At 43.2% G+C, this 23,263-nt stretch overlaps 1 protein-coding gene across 6 annotated transcripts in view; it reads left to right on the top strand.

The window, feature by feature from the left end:
- HP1BP3 (heterochromatin protein 1 binding protein 3) overlaps positions 1-23,263 on the top strand; it is a 95,794-nt gene that overhangs the window by 13,881 nt on the left and 58,650 nt on the right. For 2 of the 6 annotated variants that reach the window (XM_030537699.1, XM_030537695.1), the window contains exons 2-3: positions 19,939-20,138; positions 20,610-20,712. In XM_030537699.1, the coding sequence (XP_030393559.1) occupies positions 20,043-20,138; positions 20,610-20,712 (199 nt within the window). In that variant the 5' untranslated portion in view covers positions 19,939-20,042. The remainder of the gene's footprint in view (positions 1-19,938; positions 20,139-20,609; positions 20,713-23,263) is intronic. The other 4 variants (XM_030537697.1, XM_030537698.1, XM_030537701.1 and 1 more) reach the window with 4 other exon arrangements.

Genomic DNA, 23,263 nt, shown 5'->3' with positions numbered 1-23,263 from the left:
ATAATACTTATCAAGCTTTGTCTTAAAGCCAGGAAAGTCTTTTGCCCCTACTACTTCCCTCGGAAGGCTATTCCAGAACTTCACTCCCCTAATGGTCAGAAACCTTCGTCTGATTTCAAGTCTAAACTTCCTAATATCCAGTTTATACCCATTCGTCCTCGTGCCTACATTAGTACTAAACTTAAATAATTCCTCTCCCTCCCTAACGTTAACCCCCTTGATATATTTATATAGAGCGAGCATATCCCCCCGCAGCCTTCTTTTGGCCAGGCGAAACAAGCCAAGCTCTTTGAGTCTCCTTTCATAAGGCAGTTTTTCCATTCCTCGAATCATCCTTGTAGCCCGTCTCTGAACCTGTTCCAGTTTGAATTCATCCTTCTTGAACATGGGACACCAGAACTGCACACAGTATTCCAGATGGGGTCTCACCAACGCCTTATATAACGGTACTAACACCTCCTTATCCTTGCAGGAAATACCCCGCCTGATGCATCCCAAAATCGCATTTGCTTTTTTAACAGCTGTATCACATTGGTGACTCATAGTCATCCTTCTATCAACCAGTACCCCAAGGTCCTTCTCCTCCTCCGTCGCTTCCAACTGATGCGCCCCCAACGTATATCCAAAATTCTTATTATTAATTCCTAAATGCATGACCTTGCACTTTTCACTGTTGTATTTCATCCTATTTCTATTACTCCAGTTTACAAGGTGGTTCAGATCTTCTTGAATAGTATCCCTGTCCTTCTCCGTGTTAGCAATACCCCTCAGCTTCGTGTCATCCGCAAACTTTAGTAGCACATTCCCGCTCTTTGTGCCAAGGTCAGTAATAAAAAGGTTAAATAAGATCGGTCCCAAAACCGATCCTTGAGGGACTCCACTGGTGACCTCCTTCCAGCCCGACAGTTCACCTTTCAATACGACCCTCTGGAGTCTCCCCTTTAACCAGTTCCTTATCCACCTTACAACTTTCATATTCACTCCCATCTTTTCCAATTTAACTAACAGCTCCCTGTGCGGAACCGTGTCGAACCATGCCATTGTAGTTGGCAAGCCATTCACAGTCTTTGTTTAATCCTGAGCTGATGGTGTCAAACTTGCAGATGAACTGAAGCTCAGCAGTTTCTCTTTGAAGTCTGGTCCTGAAGTTTTTTTGCTGGAGGATGGCCACCTTAAGGTCTGCTATAGTGTGGCCAGGGAGGTTGAAGTGTTCTCCTACAGGTTTTTGTATATTGCCATTCCTAATATCTGATTTGTCTCCGTTTATCTTTTTCCGTAGTGACTGCCCAGTTTGGCCGATGTACATAGCAGAGGGGCATTGCTGCCATATGATGGCGTATATTACATTGGTCGATGTGCAGGTGAATGAACTGGTGATGGTGTGGCTGATCTGGTTAGGTCCTGTGATGGTATCGCTGATGTAGATATGTGGGCAGAGTTGGCATCGAGGTTTGTTGCATGGATTGGTTCTTGAGCTAGAGTTACTATGGTGCGGTGTGCAGTTACTGGTGAGAATATGTTTCAGGTTGGCAGGTTGCCTGTGGGCGAGGACCAGCCTGCCACGCAAGTCCCTGATGATGCGTTGGATAGGTTTTAGCTGGGGACTGTATGTGATGGCTAGTGGAGACCTGTTGGTTTCTTTCTTGGGTTTGTCTTGCAGTAGGAGGCTTCTGGGTACACGTCTGGCTCTGTTGATCTGTTTCCTTATTTCCTCGTGCAGGTATTGTAGTTTCGAGAATGCTTGGTGGAGATTTTGTAGGTGTTGGTCTCTGTCTGGGGGTTAGAGCAGATGCGGTTGTACCTCAGTGCTTGGCTGTAGACAATGGATCGTGTGATGTGTCCGGGATGGAAGCTGGAGGTACCAATGACATAGGGAAGGGTAGGAGAGTTGTCCTGGAAGCCAAATTTAGGCTGCTAGGGAGGAGAGTGAAATCCAGGACCTCTATGCTGTCGTTCTCAGAAATGCTCCCAGTTCCACGCGCAGGGCAAGGTTGGCAGGCAGAGCTTCAGAGTCTAATGTGTGGATGAGACGATGGTGTAGAGAGGAGGGGTTTACGTTCATTAGGAACTGGGGAAACTTTTGGGATCAGAGGAGCCTGTACAGGAGAGATGGGCTCCACCTAAACCAGAGTGGAACCAGACTGCTGGCACTAAACATTAAAAAGGTTGTAGAACAGTTTTTAAACTAGGAGATGGGGGAAAGCTGATTGTTGCAGAGGAGCATGTGGATCGGACACAGACTTCACTTGAGGGAGAGTCTAATGATAGAGATTCTCCAGGTTATAGTCAGGAGCAGAGGATGGAAGAGGATAATGTAAGGATAATATCAGATGATAAACAGTCACATAAAAAAGATTCTGACACATCAGAAAAGGGCACACAAATAAACAGGAACAAGTTTTTAAAGTACTTGTACACAAATGATAGAAGTCTAAATAATAAGATGGGTGAACTAGAGTGCCTTGTGATAAAGGAGGCTATTGATATAATAGGCATCACAGAAACTTGGTGGATGAGAGCAATCAATAGGACACAATCATTCCGGGGTACAAAATATATCGGAAGGACAGAACAGGTCGTGCGGGGAGGGAGTAGCACTATATGTGAATGAAAATGTAGATTCAAATGAAGTAACAATCTTAAGCGAATCCATATGTTCCATAGAATCTCTATGGATAGAAATTTCATACTCTAATAAGAATATAACGTTAGGATCTATTATCGACCACCTGACCAGGACAGTAATAGTGATGGTGAAATGCTGAGAGAAATTAGAGAGGCTATCAAAATTAAGAACCCAAGAATAGTGGGGGATTTCAGATATCCCCATATTGACTGCGAACATTTCAGGACAAAATGCAGAGATAAAATTTCTCAATACTTTAAATGACTGCTTCATGGAGCAGCTGGTATGGGACCCCACAAGGGGAGAGGCAACTCTAGATTTAATCCTGAGTGGAGCGCAGGAACTGGTCCATGATGTAACCATAGCAGGACCGCTTGGAAATAGTGACCATAATACAATAGCATTCACCATCCCTGTGGTGGGAAAAACATCTCAACAGCTCAGCACTGTGGCATTTAATTTCAAAAGGAGGAACTATGCAAAAATGAGGGGGTTAGTTAAACAGAAGTTAAAAGGTACAGTGACTAAGGTGAAGTTTCTGCAAGCTGCATGGGCGCTTTTTAAAGACATCATAATAGAGGCCCAACTTCAATGTATACCCAAAATTAAGAAACACAGTAGAAGAACTAAAAAAGCGCCACCGTGGCTTAACCACCATGTAAAAGAAGCAGTGAGAGATAAAGACTTCTTTTAAAAAGTGGAAGTCAAATCCTAGTGAGGAAATAGAAAGGAGCATAAACACTGCCAAATTAAGTGAAAGAGTATAATAAGAAAAGCCAAAGAGGAGTCTGAAGAACGGCTAGCCAATAATTCCAAAGGTGGTCATAAAATGTTTAAGTACATCAGAAGCAGAAAGCCTGCTTAACAACCATGTGGCCCTTTGATGATCAAGATACAAAAGGAGCACTTAAAGACAATAAAGTCCTTGCGGAGAAACTAAATGGATTCTTTGCTTCAGTCTTCACAGCTGAGGATGTTAGGGAGATTCCCAAACCTGAACCGGCTTTTGTAGGTGACAGATCTGAGGAACTGTCACAGATTGAAGTGTCACTAGAGGTGGTTTTGGAATTCATTGATAAACTTAACATTAACAAGTTACCGGGACCAGATGGCATTCACCCAAGAGTTCTGAAAGAACTCAAATATGAAGTTGCGAAACTATTAACTAAGATCTGTAACCTGTCCTTTAAATCGGCTTTGGTACCCAGTGACTGGAAGTTAGCTAATGTAACGCCAATATTTAAAAGGGGCTCTAGAGGTGATCCCGGCAATTACAGACCGGTAAGTCTAACGTCGGTACCGGGCAAATTAGTCGAAACAATAGTTAAGAATAAAATTGTCAGACACATAGAAAAGCATAAACTGTTGAGCAATAGTCAACATGGTTTTTGTAAAGGGAAATCGTGTCTTACTAATCTATTAGAGTTCTTTGAAGAGGTCAACGAACGTGGACAAGGGGGATCCAGTGGACATAATGTACTTAGATTTCCAGAAAGCCTTTCACAAGGTCCCTCACCAAAGGCGGTTACATAAATTAAGCTGTCATGGGTTAAAAGGGAAGGTCCTTTCATGAACTGAGAACTGATTAAAAGACATGGAACAAAGGGTAGGAATTAATGGTAAATTCTCAGAATGGAGAGCGGTAACTAGTGGCGTTCCCCAAGGGTCAGTCTAGGACCAATCCTATTCAATTTATTCATAAATGATCTGGAGAAAGGGATAAACAGTGAGGTGGCAAAGTTTGCAGATGATACTAAACTGCTCAGGATAGTTAAGACCAAAGCAGACTTTGACAAACATCAAAAAGATCTCACAAAACTAAATGGGCAACAAAATGGCAAATGAAATTTAATGTGGATAAATGTAAAGTGATGCACATTGGAAGAAAAAACCCCAACTATACATACAATAGGATGGGGGCTAATTTAGCTACAACAAGTCAGGAAAAAGATCTTGGAGTCATCGTGGATAGTTCTCTGAAAATGTCCACACAGTGCGCAGAGGCGGTCAAAAAAGCAAACAGGATGTTAGCAATCATTAAAAGGGGATAGAGAATAAGAGTGAGAATGTATTATTGCCCTTATATAAATCCATGGTATGCCCACATCTCGAATACTGTGTACGGATGTGGTCTCCTCACCTCAAAAAAGATATACTGGCACTAGAAAAGGTTCTGAAAAGGACAACTAAAATGATTAGGGGTTTGGAGAGGGTCCCATATGAGGAGAGATTAAAGAGGCTAGGACTCTTCAGCTTGGAAGAGAGGAGACTGGGGTAGAGATGATAGAGGTATATAAAATCATGAGTGATGCGGAGAAAGTAGATAGGGAAAAGTTATTTACTTATTCCCATAATACAAGAACTAGGGGTCACCAAATGAAATTAATAGGCAGAAGGTTTAAAACAAATACAAGGAAGTTCTTCTTCATGCAACGCACAGTCAACCTGTGGAACTCCTTACCTGAGGAGGTTGTGAAGGCTAGGACTATAACAGTGTTTAAAAGAGAACTGGATAAATTCATGGTGGTGAAGCCCATAAATGGCTATTAGCCAGGATGGGTAAGAAATGGTGTCCCTAGCCTCTGTTTGTCAGAGGATGGAGATGGATGGCAGGAGAGAGATCACTTGATCATTGCCTGTTAGGTCCACTCCCTTTGGGGCACATGGCATTGGCCACTGTCGGTAGACAGATACTGGGCTAGATGGACCTTTGGTCTGACCTGGTATGGCTGTTCTTATGTTCTTATGTACTCATGAGGCCAAATAACTTCTTTCTAGTCTGGCAGGTTGTGAGTTGTTAGATCTTCATATTGGACCGTTATTCTTTTTTTAATTGAAACAGGAACTGCTTATTATGCATGCATGGACTTGAATAGTCTGTAAGAGATTTCTGGGACGGGGAATCTCAAGGGAGTTACAGATATGGTCTTTGCCTCTTAATCAGGAGCTACTTAACTAGAAAGGGGATTGGTCCTGCTTGGAGCAGGGGGTTTGACTAGATGACCTGCTGAGGTCCCTTCCAACCCTGATATTCTGTGATTCTACGTCTGCTTAGGTAGGACACCTTCCAGGAAACCTGTACAGCATAAGGCTAGTCAATGGCAAAGTCTGCTGCTTAATTGGGACAAAATTAGCATAAAAGTTGCTTTATGGAGGTGACTGGTGGAGGAACCTATGGTGAAGTGGTGCTTAACCAGCTATTAAATAGAAATGAAATTCCGAGTTAGTTTTAATATAGACAGGTTTCAGAGTAGCAGCCATGCTAGTCTGTATCTGCAAAAAAGAACAGGAGTACCTGTGGCACCTTAGAGACTAACAAATTTATTTGAGCATAAACTTATGGGCCCACAAAAGCTTATGCTCAAATAAATTTGTTAGTCTCTAAAGTGCCACAAGTACTCTTGTTCGTTTTAATACAGAAACTACCAAATAAACACCTGATAGAACACAGAGAATAAGTGTGTGTTCTTCCTCTTTATTTAGTAAGGTGTTTTAGCCTCGTAATTTTTTTGGGCTGACTTGAATGGCTTTATTCTACTGGACCAGCTTCCTTATCAGGACAACAGGCTGTGCACCCTGTTCTCCAATTAAAGGTGAGCTGCAAAATAAAAATGGAAGCAGAGTGAAGATCAGTAATGATCACTGTGCCTCTCAGAATTTGGTTAGAAAGGCCTATTCAGCAAAGAAGTGAATTTTAACTGTTCCCTTTGTGAAACTTTTTTTTTTGGTACTGAAGGTATTACAGGATGCAGCATTCTGTGATGTGGCAGATATCCTGAGTTGCAGTCAGATGTCTTGTGTTTGTGAGTTGCGTTTTGTGACATCTTCAGTGAACCAGGAAATATCTAGAGGATTTCAGAGGGGCAGTAGTCTGTTGAAGACTAGTTTAAAACTTATTTCTGTGCTGGTTTTAAATTACTTAGTGGATAGCATGTAGCACATTTCTGTGCTACAATACTTAAAACTCAAATTTTCACTTTTGCTTTGCAGCGCATCTTGTTTGGAACTCTTGAGCAATATCTACCATTCAATAACCAAGTATTGGAAAATTATTTTACTAAAATAAAGTGATATCCATGGCTTGAAATCAATTCATTCTGATTATCTTGCTTTTTAATACTTTAGTTCTGATCATAGACTCTTGACTTCCTATGTACCCGGGAGGTGCTCGATGACCCCCCACACACACACACCTTTTTCCTCCCTCCCAGCACCTCCTGAATGCTGCAGAACAGCTGATCGTGGTGGCAGGGAGGGGGATGACTTGATCAGCATGGCTACCGGCAGGCAAGAGGTACCCGGGGGTGAGGAGGAAAGCTTGGCTGCAGGTGTTTTCCATGGTGCTACAGCCCTGGACCCATGTTGTTGGCACCTATGGTTCTTATATTTTTTTAAACAGTCGATACCTCTTGAACTGCTTTTTAGAGGTTGGTATTCTTTATATCCTCTAAAGCAGGACTTCTAATCCTTCAGATGTTATAAAACACTTGTGTCTAGCTTTATTGGTTTGAGTCTCAGAACGACTATGAAGATAGAATGTAAAAGTCTTCACTAACCAGTATATCTTTTAGTCACTGGTATTGTGTGTTGCATGATCGTAGTAAGTAGGTGTGCCTTCCTTGGCAGAACAAGACTGAATGCCATGCCCCCTACCTCACCCCACAGATTTTTTTTTTTCTGTTGCACATTTGGTTGCAGCAAACTTACCCTGTGTGCTTAAAGCTGCTTTAAAAAGTATTTCCTTATGTGTCAAGACATCTCTAAGTCAGCATTGTTGATAGCACAACCCTGAGAAGAGTTAACTTGTGCTGTAGAATCTGCTGAGGGAAGGTGAATGATACTTTACTCACCCATGTTGCCCTATTTAGTTGTTGTTTGCCTCAGACAAGAGTCCAAATTGCTACCCAGGGCAGTTGCAATTGCACATATCTACTAATAGTGTTTTTACTGGTAGCAGGGATTCTGTTATCCTTGTTTGAGACTGATTATTCTTTTACCCTTCTTACCTTATTTTATTATTTTTTCATGCTTTTCTTCTCTCTTCCTCCGCCTCCCTGCAAAATCCACACGTTCCTGATTCACAGCAGCTATCCTCAATGGAATTTTGTTTATGGATGTTAGGGGTAGCCCTGGCTGTGAGTTTGAACAGTTTTGGGTGTAGAGGGGAAACAAGGTGGCTCTGGACAGATTGCCTGACCAGAAATAAGGCTAATGGCAAAGTGTTAGTGATTTCCCTTTCAGAATTGTCTTGCCCGAAAAATTTATGTACAATAACTGAACTTCCTCCCTTTCTTGCCTCTTCTATCTGTCATCTTGCCAGCCTTTATTGGTTGTCAGTTTGGGGTCACTGCTTGAAACTGAAAGTCTCTTCCATGACTGATCAGTCCTTAAAGTCCTCTAATAATGCCTGCTATGTTTTCACCGGTGAAAATTACTGTTAAACCTGTTTTTTTTGTGAGCTCACTAGGGTTTGTGTAAGAAGAGCATACCTTCACTCCCTACTTTCTTTTCAAGCAGAGATGGAAATGTTTTAGTAAGGGGAGACTAGAGATATGGAAAGACTTCACTTAAGGATAGTGAAAAGACTTGCAAACACCTTTAGGTTAGAGAGGAATGGAATAAGAGGGCATGATAAATACATAAAATAAATGAAAAAGACAAATTGGGTACTATTATTTACACTTAAAAAACAAGGGGATATCAATGACATTGAAAGGCAAGATGTTTAAGATGTACAAAGAAATGCTTTTATACAGTGCATAATTAACCTATGAACTTTGGATTAAAAAACAGTTATAGGTTTGTGGATGTTCTCATCTACAACTAAGATACATATTTATTTTTGTGTGTATATAAAACACACACTCACATAGTATACAAACCCTCATGTTGCGTTCAGGACATAAGCAGACAACTAACTGACCAAAGTTAGGCAGGAACTTCTCTATAGGTAAAGTTTTCCACAACTTCACTATGGCTTCTTGTACCTTTCACTGAACAATCTGGTACTGATGTGTGAGAGAGAGAGGGGGAGAGAGAGAGAGATGAATGAATACTCGACTACATGGGCCACTGGGCTAAGCCATATATCATTTCTTATGGATAACTTAAATGAACAGTAGCTCTGTGTGTGTAAAAATTATATGCATTTCCAAAGCAATTTTTAGGACTCTCACTTAGTATCTGTTTTGTTGAATCATACTGGTATGTCTAGTAGGGATCTGAGGTTTTGATGGTAGTTGATCTGATTAACAAAAATTACCTTGTAACCATTTTGAATGGTGACCTGTGTTTCTTGTCCTAACCTACATCACTGGTTTTGTTAACATTCTCTTAAATATAAAAAAATTACTGCTTTCCAAATTACCCCTGCCATAAAAAGCAATGATAGGAATATCTTCTGTGTGTCACTGCAGCTTTTCTAAACACTCCTGACTGTTAAAGATCCCTTGGTACTCAGTGCAAGGAGTTTGGGTATCTTGGTCAAATTCAGTTTGGGTAACTTGCTTTTGCCTCTAAATCCACCTGCAATTTAATTGAAAACAGTATTCTTGTTCACTTCCAATCCTCAATTTCTGTGCAGAAGAGCTAAATTTCAGTACTGTATGAAGGTTTCTGTCTGTGGTCTGTAAAATGCTTTTGGATTAAAGGTTCTTTTAAAGTGTAAATTAATAAAAAGTTGGGGGAGTGTCTGCTTTCTTTTCAACTGGTCTGGCCTTGCATGAATTTTTGATAGAAATGTGGCTTTTGCTGAGACTTGTTACTTGCTTCAGTGCTTTTTGATAAACTGATTTTAGACAGTTTCATCAGCTGCCATCTCTCATGCTCAATCCAGAAAGTGATGTTTTGGTTGGTCCTTTCTCTCCTGGTGTAGAAATCAATCTTTAGCCTGATTCCTTGGGCAGGCAGATATATTCGTTAAGAGTGGGTTGTTTTTTCATATTTGAGTGGAAGGGGCCATCACATATAGTCTGATCTCCAGTATATCACTAGTCCATTAAATTACACCCACCCACATACCTTTTATATTAAGTCCAAAAACTTTATTTAGACCAAAGCATTTCAGTCCTTGGGAGACTAAATTGTGTGCTAGAGGGAGAGAGCAGAATAGACTAAGGTGCCACTAATGCCTAAGGCCCTACAGTAGCATGGAATTGATTAGGTAAGATATGCCCAGATGATTCCAGCTGGCAGACCTTGAACTTTGATTTGAGAGGACCAGAAGCACTTGTGACCTTGTCTCCCCTATCAGAGCTTTAAATTCAGCAGACCTCTATTCTTTCCATTCTCCCTGCATTTTGCATTTTTGTAGGAACATCTATATGAGAGGAGCAGAGTGAAATTGACATGACTGTCAGTTTCAATCTACCTTTCTTTGAACTGCCTGTTAAGTAATGAATGGTAACCAAAAGGATGTAGGAATTCTTTGATAGCCAAAGCTGATGGTAGTTTATAGTAATTAGATTAATAATTGAAAGACTCTCTGAAATAGATTCCAAAATGTCATTAGGTGTTCTCTCTCTCTCTCTTTCTCCCCCCCCCCTCTCTCCCGCCCCCCCCCTCCATTTGATGGGGCCTCCCATCCCAGACACAAATGAAATTAAAGTGCTGGACATAGGGCAAATGATTTAGTGTGTGTTGAAATTCCAGGAGAAGAGTGGAATGACACAGGAAAGTTCATTTTCCTTTGTTTGTAATGCAGCACTTTATGAACTTAGCTTTTTACCACTGCGGGGGGGCACGGGGGAACAAACCTAGTCTACTTCATTCACTTCCATTACTGTAAAGACCACAACACTTTTAAATGACACTTACATTTTTAAATAAAAATTGTCCTGAAGAGCATCAAAGGAGGTTTACATTGTAGAGGAAGTGGATAAATTGTATTTAATCATCAGAAACACCTGCCTTTTGCAGCTGCCTGCTAAAGAAATGTCTCAGGGTATGTCTCCTGTTGAAATGCTGCCTGCTTAGATTCATAGATTCTAGGGTCAGAAGGGACCAATGTGATCATCTAGTCCGACCCCATGCACAAAGCAGGCCACAGAACCCTACCCATCCACTTCTATAACAAACCCCTAACCTATGTCTGAGTTATTGGAGTCTTCAAATTGTGATTTGAAGACCTCAAGCTGCAGAGAATCCACCAGCAAGTGACCCATGCCCCACGCTGCAGGGGAAGGCGAAAAACCTCCAGGGCCTATGCTAATCTGCCCTGGAGGAAAATTCCCTCCTGACCCCAAATATGGCGATCAGCTAAACCCTGAGTATGTGGGCAAGACTCACCAGCCAGCACTCAGAAAAGAATTCGCTGCAGTAACTCAGATCCCATCCCATCCAACATCCCATCACCAACCACTGGGCATACTTATCTACAGATAATCAAAGATCAGTTGCCAAAATTAGGCTCTCCCATCATACCATCCTTTCCATAAACTTATCAAGCTTAATCTTAAAGCCAGATATGTCTTTTGACCCCACTACTCCCCTTGGAAGGCTGTTCCAGAACTTCACTCCTCTAATGGTTAGAAACCTTTGTCTAATTTCAAGTGTAAACTTCCTAGTGTCCAGTTTATACCCATTCGTTCTTGTATCTACATTGGTACTAAGCTTAAATAATTCCTCTCCCTCCCTAATATTAATCCCTCTGATATATTTATAAAGAGCAAGCATATCCCCCCTCAGCTTTCTTTTGTCTAGACTAAACAAGCCAAGCTCTTTGAGTCTCCTTTCATATGACAGGTTTTCCATTCCTCGGATCATCCTAGTAGCCCGTCTCTGAACCTGTTCCAGTCTGAATTCATCCTTCTTAAACATGGGAGACCAGAACTGCACACAGTATTCCAGATGAGGTCTCACCAGCACCTTATATAACGGTACTAACACCTCCTTATCTTTGCTGGAAATACCTCGCCTGATGCATCCTAAAACCGCATTAGCTTTTTTCACAGCCATATCACATTGGCGGCTCATAGTCATCCTGTGATCTACCAATACCCCAAGGTCCTTCTCCTCCTCTGTTGCTTCCAACTGATGCATCCCCAATCTATATCTAAAGTTCTTATTATTAATCCTTAAGTGCATGACCTTGCACTTTTCACTATTAAATTTCATCCTATTACTATTACTCCAGTTTACAAGGTCATCCAGATCTTCCTGTATGATATCCCGGTCCTTCTCCGTGTTAGCAATATCCCCCAGCTTTGTGTCATCCGCAAACTTTATTAGCACATTCCCGCTTTTTGTGCCAAGGTCGGTAATAAAAAAGTTAAATAAGATTGGTCCCAGAACCGATCCTTGAGGAACTCCACTAGTAACCTCCTTCCAGCCTGACAGTTCACCCTTCAGTACGACCCGTTGGAGTCTCCCCTTTAACCAGTTCCTTATCCACCTTTCAGTTCTCATATTGATCCCCATCTTTTCCAACTTGACTAATAATTCCGCATGTGGAACCGTGTCAAATGCCTTACTGAAATCGAGGTAAATTAGGTCTACCGCATTTCCTTCTTCTAAATAGTCTGTCACCTTCTCAAAGAAGGAGATCAGGTTGGTTTGGCACGATCTACCTTTAGTAAAACCATGTTGCACTTTGTCCCAATTACCATTGACCTCAATGTCCTTAACTACTTTCTCCTTCAAAATTTTTTCCAAGACCTTACATACTACAGATGTCAAACTAACAGGCCTATAGTTACTCGGATCACTCTTTCTCCCTTTCTTAAAGATAGGAACTACGTTAGCAATTCTCCAGTCGTACGGTACAACCCCTAAGTTTACTGATTCATTAAAAATTCTCGCTAACGGGCTTGCAATTTCATGCGCCAGTTCCTTTAATATTCTCGGATGAAGATTGTCCGGGCCCTCCGATTTTGTCCCATTAAGCTGTTCAAGTATGGCTTCTACCTCAGATGTGGTAATATCCACCTCCATATCCTCATTCCCATTTGTCATCCTTCCATTACCCCTAAGCTCCCCATTAGCCTTATTAAAGACTGAGGCAAAGTACTTATTTAGATATTGGGCCATGCCTAGGTTATCCTTAACCTCCTTTCCATCCTCAGTGTGTAGCAGTCCCACTTCTTCTTTCTTTGTTTTCTTCTCATTTATATGGCTATAGAACCTTTTACTATTGGTTTTAATTCCCTTTGCAAGGTTCAACTCTACTTGGCTTGGTTCATCTGGGAATAGTTCGTTATCTTACTACCTCCCTTTGGTTGGCCTAAGGTTGAATTGGAGATACTCTTAGCTTTGCACATTCCTAAATCAGCATTACACCCCCTTGTACTAGGGCTGAATTTGTTCCACCAAATTCTGAAGGGATGGTCATTTGTTTGTTAAACTTGAACCTAGTTGTCCGTATTTAGTCTTCAGGAATCATCATTTCCTAATATTACATGTTCCTCTCAAGTCCTCCCTCTTTCTCTCTCCTCACCCCTCAACTGTCACCAATTTTGTTTGTATGAATGTTGCTCATTTTGCTCTATGTATCTATTACTTCTGTGTGCGCAGAATTCATGTCCCCCACAGATTTCTTTGCTTCCCTGCAGAAAAATGATTTTCTGACAGGGAAGCTGCAAGAGCAGTTATGCACTACTCCCTAGCATAAGAACATAAGAATAGCCCTACTAGGTCAGACCAAAAGTCCATCTAGCCCAGTATAATGTCTTCCTACAGTGACCCATGCCAGGTGCCCCAGAGGGAATGAACAGAACGGGTAATCATCAACTGATCTATCCCCTGTCCCTCATTCCCAGCTTCTGGCAAACAGACACTAGGGACACCATTCCCGCTCATCCTGGCTAATAGTCATTGACGGACCTATCCTTCATGAACTTATCTAGTTCTCTTTTGAACCCTGTTATGATCTTGACCTTCACATTGTCCTCTGGCAAGGAATTCCAAAGGTTGACTGAATTGTGTGAAGAAATACTTCCTTTTATTTGTTTTAAACCTGCTGTCTATTAATTTAATTTGGTGACCCCTAGTTCTTGTGTTGTGTTGTGTTTACTACTTCTCATATTTACTTTCTCTATACCAGTCATGATTTTTTTTTAGACCTCAATCATATCGCCCTTTAACCGTCTTTTTTTTCCAAGCTGAAAAGTCCCAGTCTTATTAATCTCTCCTCGTACAGGAGCCATTCCATACCTTTAATAATTTTTGTTGCACTTTTCTAAACCTTTTTCAATTCCAATATGTCTTTTTTTTCTTTTTTTTGAGATGGGGCAACCACACGTGCACTTGGTATTCAAGATGTGGATGTAGCAATGCAGGTACATCATTTCAGGCAGCCGGCAGAGAGGCAAATCACTGTGGCTCCTATCCTGAGCTGGGATCAGCTGCTAGTTCTGGCTGGGCTGGAGGCAGAAGAAGATGGACTTCATCTTCTCCTGCAAGGAGTGGCTGGGGCTGTGTCAGACCCATCCCCAGAAGCCTCCCCCAGATGCAGGAAGCTTAGCATCCTCCCCTAGTTACTGCCGTTGTCACTCCTCAGCTGTGGGTGGAAGGGTCGCTGTATGGGGAGCTGCTCCCTCAGCCACTCAGCCCCTGTGCATTCGAACCTCCCGTACCCAGACACTTCTGCCAAGCCTCACCCAGTACATCCAGAACCCCACCTTATTGAACCTCAACCCCTGCATCTGGAGCTGCCCTGCATCATACCCCTTGCCTCTGAACCCCCATCCCTTCACTCCCACTGAGCTCTCAAACCCCCACCCAGGTGCCCTACCCTGAGCCCCCACATCTGGACCCCCATGCCACTGACCCTCAATTAACTGCACCCGCCTTCACCTGGAACACCCCCCCCCATATGAATCTCTGGGCATCCAGATCTCACCCACACCTAGACCCCCACTGAGCTGCCTGCACCCAGGTTGTCCCACACAGAATTCTCTCCCCTGGATCCCCCCAGACTGAGCCCCTCCACACTTGGATCCTGCCTGGTTGAGCCTGCCTGTCCCATATCTGGCACAGAGGAGCAGGGGCCCAGGATGTTTCTGAGGCAGGCCTAGGCCTTTTGCTGTGTTAGGGTTGGGTGCAGCCTCACCGATGAGTCCGTGTCATGGGCGTAGGGGGTGGGAAGCCTACAGGCTGATCTCCGATCTTCATCCAGCCAATGGCCTGTGCTTCCCACTGCCATGCTGGAGCCTCTTCATTTATTGACAAATAAAACTTGCAGAATTCTTACATTTTTTTTTTGTGCTGAATTTTTAATTTTTTGGCGTAGAATGCCCTCAGAAGTAACTTGTGTAGAAGACCCAGGTTGAGTTGCTTGGGAATGTGATGGAAACAGAACTTTGCTCTAGTGACAGAGAGAATCCTTTTAATTGTCTAGGGCAAACTACACCTGCGGGCCAGATCCGGCCTGTCAGGGCTTTCAGTCCGGCCCATGGGATAGAATATCAGGGTTGGAAGGGACCCAGAAAGTAAGCTAGTCCAACACCTTGCTCAAAACAGGACCAATCCCAAACTAACTAATCGCAGCCAAGGCTTTGTCAAGCCTGACCTTAAAAGCCTCTAAGGAAGGAGATTCCACCACCTCCCTAGGTAAGTAACCCATTCCAGTGCTTCACCACCCTCCTAGTGAAAAAGTTTTTCATAATATCCAAGCTAAACCTTCCCCTTTGCAACTTGAGACCATGGCTTCTTGTTCTGTCATCTGCTACTGTTGAGAACAGTCTCGTTCCATCCTCCCTACTCCCCAGGTAGTTGAAAGCAGCTATCAAATCCCCCCTCATTCTTCTCTTCTGCAGACTAAATAATCCCAGTTCCCCCAGCCTCTCCTCATAAATCATGTGCTCCAGCCCCCTAATCATTTTTTATTGCCCTCCTCTGGACTCTTTCCAATTTTTCCACATCCTTCTTGTAGTTTGGGGCCCAAAACTGGACACAGTACTCCAGATGAGGCCTCACCAATGCCAAATAGAGGGGAATGATCACGTCCTTCGATCTGCTGGCAATGCTTCCACTTATACAGCCCAAAATGCCGTTGGCCTTCTTGCAATAAGGGCACACTGTTGACTCATATCCAGCTTCTCGTCCACAGTGACCCCTAGGTCCTTTTCTGCAGAACTGCTGCCTAGCCACTCAGTCCGTAGTCTGTAGCAGTGCATGGGGTTCTTCCGTCCTAAGTGCAGGACTCTGCACTTGTCCTTGCTGAACCTTATCAGATTTCTTTTGGCCCAAACCTCTAATTTGTCTAGGTCCCTCTGTATCCTATCCCTACCCTCCAGGATATCTACCACTCCTCCCAGTTTAGTGTCATCTGCAAGCTTGCTGAGGGTGCAGTCCATGCCATCCTCCAGATCGGGGTGGGCATTCTTTTTGGACCAAGGGCCACATATGGGTGGGGAAATTATATGCAGGGCTGGAACAGGGGGTTGGGGTGCAGGAGGGAGTGCGGACTATGGGAGGGAGTGTGGTGTGCAACTCAGGGCAAGAGGGTTAGGGTGCAGGAGGGGTGCAGACTGCAGGAGGGGGCTCAGGGCAGGGGTTGAGGTGCAGGAGGAGTGCAGGTATATGAGGGAGCTCAGGACAGGGAGTTGGGGTGCAGGAGGGGTGCAAGATGCAGGCAGGGGGCTTAGGGCAGGGAGTTGGGGGGCGGGATGCAGGAGGAGTTCAAGCTCCAGCCTGGCGCCGCTTACCTAAAGTGGCTCTGGGGTGGCAGCGGTGTGCATCGGGGCCAGGGCCTGCTGCCTGCCTGCTCACTCGTCCTGTCCCCAGCTCTGTACCTCTCCAGGGAGCGCTGCAGCCTCTGGCCATGGAGGGCTTTGTGTATGCTGCCCTTGCCATACCTGCAGATACTTCCCCTGAAGCTCCCACTGGTCGCAGTTCCCGATTCCCGGACAATGGGAGCTGCAAGGGGGCAGTGCCTGGAGGCAACGGCAGTGCATGCAGAGTCCTCTGTGCCCCCGCCCAGGGACCGCTTCTGAGAATGGTGCCAGGCCTGCAGCGCCACAGGGGCAATCCTGTGGGCCAGATCCAAACCCCTGAGGGGCTGGATCCAGCCTGCAGGCCATAGTTTGCCCACTCCTGCTCCAGATCATTAATGAAGATATTGAACAAAACGGGCCCCAGGACTGACCCTTGGGGCACTCTGCTTGATACCGGCTGCCAACTAGACTTGGAGCCATTGATCACTATCTGTTGAGCCTCATGATCTAGCCAGCTTTCTATCCACCATTCATCCAACCCATACTTCTTTAACATGCTGGCAAGAATGCTGTGGGATTGCCAGCCCTGTGGTGCAGCGGGGCTAAGGCAGGCTTCCTGGCCCCGTGGCGCTCGCAGTGCAGAATCCCCTGAAGAATATGGGGTGCTGTGCAGGTGTGATGGTGGGACTGTGAGGAAGGTGGTGGGCAGTGGCAGAGGCACTGGGAAAGGGCATGCTGGCAGCACAGGGCTGGGCAGGGCAGTGTGTGTCTGGCAGCTGCAGGTTTGTAAACAGTGCGCTCCTGCTGGGCTGCGCAGAGGAGGACTGCTCCCGCCACGCTGTGCCTCATTGCCCCCAGCCTGCCCTTCACTCTGGAGACTGACCATCCCGCCCCCCTGCACCTTGCCCATGGGGGCTCACAAATAGTTAATCTGGTCCTGGATACCACTGGCTATTTCTCTGGACATGACGGGAGGACAGAGGCCTAAGTGTTACTGCTCCTTTAACAGTATATGAGGAAAGTGAAAGAGGTTCAGCCCTGGTTTTGTTGTTTGCTGGTTGAGTATTCTTAAAGGAGATGGTGGGGGAGGAAAGGGAATGGAGAAGTTAAAACAATTCCCTCTTAGTGGTGGGAGGGGAGTGAGGCTATCCATACCACAGAGGGAGAATGGGATCCTGTGGTGATGGGGAACTGATAATGAATGTGAGGTGTGTGAAATTAAGGAGATAATGAGTAAATACAAATGCGGAAAAGATGGAGGGTGTGGGAGAGACTATGGTCATTGGCTCTTAAACTTGGACGGATGTTCATTACACCTGCACATGGACGTTAGAGGGAATGCTGCTGCCAAGCATTAATTTATAGTGGGTGATAGCCACCAATAAATCAATGTATATTTTCTTCCCAGTAAGTTGAGTTGTTTGAAACTCTGTTTTATTCCTCCTAAATGTTAAGGAGTGTGGCTTAGGAAAGGTATAGTTTGGGTCACTGGTATATTTCTGCCTGTCTAATAGACTTCATTCTTGGGTTAGTACAGGGGTCGGCAACCTTTCAGAAGTGGTGTGCCGAGTCTTCATTTATTCACTCTGATTGAAGGTTTTGCGTGCCAGTAATACATTTTAACGTTTTTAGAAGGTCTCTTTCTATAAGTCTATAATATATATCTAAACTATTGGTGTATGTAAAGTAAATAAGGTTTTTAAAATGTTCAAGAAGCTTCATTTAAAAGTAAATTTAAAATGCAGAGCCTCCAGACTGGTGGCCAGGACCCGTGCAGTGTGAGTGCCACTGAAAATCAGCTCGTGTGCCGCCTTTGGCATGTGTGCCATAGGTTGCCTACCCCTGGGTTAGTAGGTACTGGGTAACTTTTTCAAGTCCTGCCCTAGCCCTGTTACCTTGAAGCTTTATCTTTAGCCATCTGGTGCTTTAGCAGGGTGGATTTGATTTAAATCACTAGTCAGGAAGACTCGATTGAATCATGGATTGCTACATAAAAGTGCATTCTTATTGATTGTTATAACCTTAATGCATATTCTTCACAACTCAGAGATAGATGTAGGTTTCATTTTTAAAACGTACACACAAATTTAAAAATGTGTAATTCTGAAAACTTTTCAGATTAGTTTTACAGCCATATCAGAAAATGAATGATTGTTTGGATATTTCATTTACCAAAGGTAATTGAAGCAGATATTTGTGAAGTAATTGGGAGGTGAACTATCTCCAATTCAACAGGTTAATCATTAATATTTGGAGGATTTTCTTGCCATGCGGTATTAGGAGGAGAACATCGCGAGACAGACATTTAAATTGTTTTATTTAACTTAAACAACGTTATGTATTCTGGATTTTTTTCTTCAAGAGCAAACATAAATTTTTTTAACAAAACAAACACATGGATTTTTGAATTTCATTAAACCTGAATTAAAAAACTTGGTTTGTTTTTGTTAAAATTGTTTAACTGAAATAGTTAAATGAAATATTAAAAAAAAATCAACTCTGTCAGCCAGGTCAGCACGAGAAACTTAAAATATTGGCTTCTAATATTAAAATGTTAGCTGCTAACTCAGTCGTCTTCACCTTCATTTTCCTGTTTGTTCCTAATCTGGAAAAGAAAAACAAGCTTTCTTGCTTTTTCAAGTCCCAAACCATTTTTCAGTTTGGAATGAATTAGTCCAAAGGAAAAAGATATTTTCTACACCAGCAGAAGAAGCTACTGCTGTTAAAAGTGAGATTATCACTTCAACGTTCTCTGAATCCAAGTGCTTAATTGACTTCCACCAGTTCACTGATGTGACTTTCTTTAAAACATCGTCAGCAAACATATATTTCTTGAATGGTTCTTATTCTCAAACTGGGTCTCTTTTACGGCCTGCTGCCATTACAGGTTTTCCCTTCTAGTGAGAGGATGGTATGGTAGATCTCAAATCAGTTTATTTATTTTAAAACAATTTTGCTGTTAACAAGCCTATTATCTCTGGAGACACAAATCCACAGTTTGAGAACTGCAAAATTAAGCATCTCTGATGGTATCTTCTATACTGAGCACCGAGTCCCATTGGCTAGATAGAAAGATTATTTAGGTTAATCTATTCAGCAGCCCCTGGAATCCCATAAGATTGGGTCTCTAATTCATGAACTATTGGAACTCATTTACAAAACTTTTCTTGAACATTATATGAATATATTGTCTCATACTATAGAATTAGAATTTGTAATCCTTATTCCATGATGATATATCTTTGAGCTATAATGTATCTTAATTAAAACTATATCTTTAGGTAGATTTTTTTCCTCAAAAAGCATTTTATAAAAAAAATGATTTAAACTAAATAATTGATTTTTATCTACCCTGTGCTTTAGGCATAGTGTATTGTGGTGATTCTATTTTTGAATGTTTCTTCCTTTGTGGTCTCCTTTTTCCCTCAGAAGATGCCTTTACAGAACAGACTGCTGCTATAGCTTCCGCCTTTGTCCTAGCTATGTGTAATAGTTTGTGTGTGTTGATGTTGTGGCATCTTTATCGAACATGAAGTCCGTACTGTCAGTCATGTTGATATAAACAGTAATTCATCCATTTTTTTTTAAATCTTTAGTTTAATAGAAGTAGTTTTTTTTTTTGTTTTTTGTTAATCATACCAGATCTCTTCTGTACTTTAGGTTGACTCCTCACTGCACTGTGAAAACCATTAGGAAAAAATCTTTGTGGTTAAAACCTGGGGCTCCACAGTGTTACCTGCACTTGGGGCTAGAAATTAATTTAAATGGCGACTGATCTGTCTGAAGCTGAACCCTTACATCATAAGGCGCTTCCATTGTTAACGGGAGCTCAGCTGATCCACACGGACAAGTTAAGTGAGGTAGGGTCTGACCCATTCTCCAAGCTCGCCCTTGGATCAGTCCTTGACTTCCAGCCCTGCTAAGGGTTATTTTATATTTTTCCTCCCCTGCTTGTAGGAAACTAGGTTGGGAGTCTGATTAAAACCCTGTAGGCATGCTTCCTCCCCTCCCCTGATTTCCATGAGATGTGTCTGGTTTGCCAGAATCCCCAAATGCTCTCCTCATTTAACTGAATTGAAATAAAAAGATTCTGTCTCATAAATTGTAAACTGAAATAAAAAACGTGAAACTCTTTTGTCTCCGAATGTGCTTCAGTGTAGCTGGTTTGGGTTTTACCTGTAGATTTAGAAAGCTGATTGCATCAGATCTTGCCTGGAAAATTTCTCCACACACTTCTTCCAGTAGCTTCTAATACTCTGCTTTAGGCCCATTTCAGGAACTTTCTCAGACTCTCTCATATTTGCTTGATTTTCTTATTCTGTTTCTTAAAGAAGGTTGAAGACGACACCATGCCGATCCGTCGTGCTGTGAATTCTTCTGCTCGGGAAACTCCTCCCAAAAGCAAACCTGCTGAAGGTGAGGAGGCCAAACCAGGTAAAATGAAATGATGATTGTATTCTGAGTTACCAAAAAAACCAGCAAAGAATCCTGTGGCACCTTATAGACTAACAGACGTTTTGGAGCATGAGCTTTCGTGGGTGAATATCCATTCGTCAGATGCATGTAGTGGAAATTTCCAGGGGCAGGTATATATAAGCAAGCAAGCTAGAGATAATGAGGTTAGTTCAATCAGGGAGGATGGGGTCCTGTTCTAGCAGTTGAGGTGTGAATACCAAGGGAGGAGAAACTGGTTTTGTAGTTGGCAAGCCATTCACAGTCTTTGTTTAATCCTGAGCTGATGGTGTGAAATTTGCAGATGAACTAAAGCTCAGCAGTTTCTCTTTGAAGTCTGGCCCTGAAATTTTTTTGCTGCAGGATGGCCACCTTAAAATCTGCTATTGTGTGTCCAGGGAGGTTGAAGTGTTCTCCTACAGGTTTTTGTATATTGCCATTTCTAATATCTGATTTGTGTCCATTTATCCTTTTCTGTAGAGACTGTCCAGTTTGGCTGATGTACATAGCAGAGGGGCATTCCCGGCATATGATGGCGTATATTACATTGGTAGACATGCAGGTGAATGAACCAGTGATGGTGTGGCTGATCTGGTTAGGTCCTGTGATGGTGTCGCTGGTGTAGATATGTGGGCAGAGTTGGCATCGAGGTTTGTTGCATGGATTGGTTTCTGAGCTAGAGTTACTATGGTGCGGTATGCAGTTACTGGTGAGAATGTTTCAGGTTGGCCAGTGGTCTGTGGGCGAGGACTGGCCTGCCACCCAAGGCCTGTGAAAGTGTGGGATCATTGTCCAGGATGGGTTGTAGATCCCTGATGATGTGTTTTAGGGGTTTTAGCTGGGAACTGTATGTGATGGCCAGTGGAGTCCTGTTGGTTTCTTTCTTGGTTTTGTCTTGCAGTAGGAGGCTTCTGGGTACACGTCTGGCTCTGTTGATCTGTATCCTTATAAATATAAATCCATGGTACGCCCAGATCTCGAATACTGTGTACAGATGTGGTCTCCTCACCTCAAAAAAGATATTATAGCACTAGAAAAGGTTCAGAAAAGGGCAACTAAAACGATTGGGGGTTTGGAGAGAGTCCCGTATGAGGAAAGATTAAAGAGGCTAGGCCTCTTCAGCTTGGAAAAGAGGAGACTAAGGGGGGATATGATACAGGTATATAAAATCATGAGTGATGTTGAGAAAGTGGATAAGGAAAAGTTATTTACTTATTCCCATAATACAAGAACTAGGGGTCACCAAATGAAATTAATAGGTAGCAGGTTTAAAACAAATAAAAGGAAGTACTTCTTCACACAGCGCACAGTCAACCTGTGGAACTTCTTACCTGAGGAGGTTGTGAAGGCTGGGACTATAACATTGTTTAAAAGGGAATTGGATAAATTCATGGTGGCTAAGTCCATAAATGGCTGTTAGCCAGGAAGGGTAAAGAATGGTGTCCCTAGCCTCTGTTCATCAGAGGATGGAGATGGATGGCGGGAGAGAGATCGCTTGATCATTGCCTGTTAAGTTCACTCCCTCTGGGGCACCTGGCATTGGCCACTGTCGGTAGACAGATACTGAGCTAGATGGACCTTTGGTCTGACCTAGTACGGCTGTTCTTATGTTCCTTATTTCCTCGTGCGGGTATTGTAGTTTTGAGAATGCTTGGTGGAGATTTTGTAGTAGGTGTTGGTCTCTGTCTGAGGGGTTAGAGCAGATGCGGTTGTACCTCAGTGCTTGGCTGTAGACAATGGATCGTGTGATGTGTCCAGGATGGAAGCTGGAGGCATGAAGGTAGGCATAGCGGTCGGTAGGTTTTCGGTATAGGGTGGTGTTAATGTGACCATCAAGTATTTGCACTGTGGTGTCTAGGAAGTGGACCTCCCATGTAGATTGGTCCAGGCTGAGGTTGATCGTGGGGTGGAAGCTGTTGAAATCGTGGTGGAATTTTTCCAGAGTCTCCTTCCCATGGGTCCAGATGATGAAGATGTCATCAATGTAGCATAGGTAGAGAAGGGGTGTGAGTGGAGGAGAGTTGAGGAAGCGTTGTTCCACGTCAGCCATATAAATATTGGCATATTGTGGGGCCATGCGGGTGCCCATAGCAGTGCCACTGATCTGGAGATATATATTGTCATCAGATTTGAAATAGTTGTTTGTGAGGATAAAGGCACAGAGCTCAGCAACCAATTGTGCTGTGGCATCATCAGGGATACTGTTCCTGACAGCTTGTTTTCCATCTGTGTGTGGGATGTTTGTGTAGAGAGCCCCTATGTCCATGGTGGCTAGAATGGTGTTTTCTGGAAGATCACCAATGCATTGTAGTTTCCTCAGGAAATCAGTGGTGTTATGGAGATAGCTGGGAGTGCTAGTGGCATAGGGTCTGAGTAGAGAGTCCACATAGCCAGACAGTCCTTCATTGAGAGTGCCAACGCCCGATATGATAGGGCGTCCAGGATTTCCAGGTTTGTGGATCTTAGGTAGTAGATGTGTACACCAACACAGACTTCTGTAATTCCTACATAGATATTACCGCCAAGGTTAGAG

Source organism: Gopherus evgoodei, chromosome 18 (genome assembly GCF_007399415.2).
Source record: "Gopherus evgoodei ecotype Sinaloan lineage chromosome 18, rGopEvg1_v1.p, whole genome shotgun sequence".
Lineage (NCBI taxonomy): Eukaryota > Metazoa > Chordata > Testudines > Testudinidae > Gopherus > Gopherus evgoodei.
This window is presented reverse-complemented; position numbering and strand designations above follow the sequence as displayed.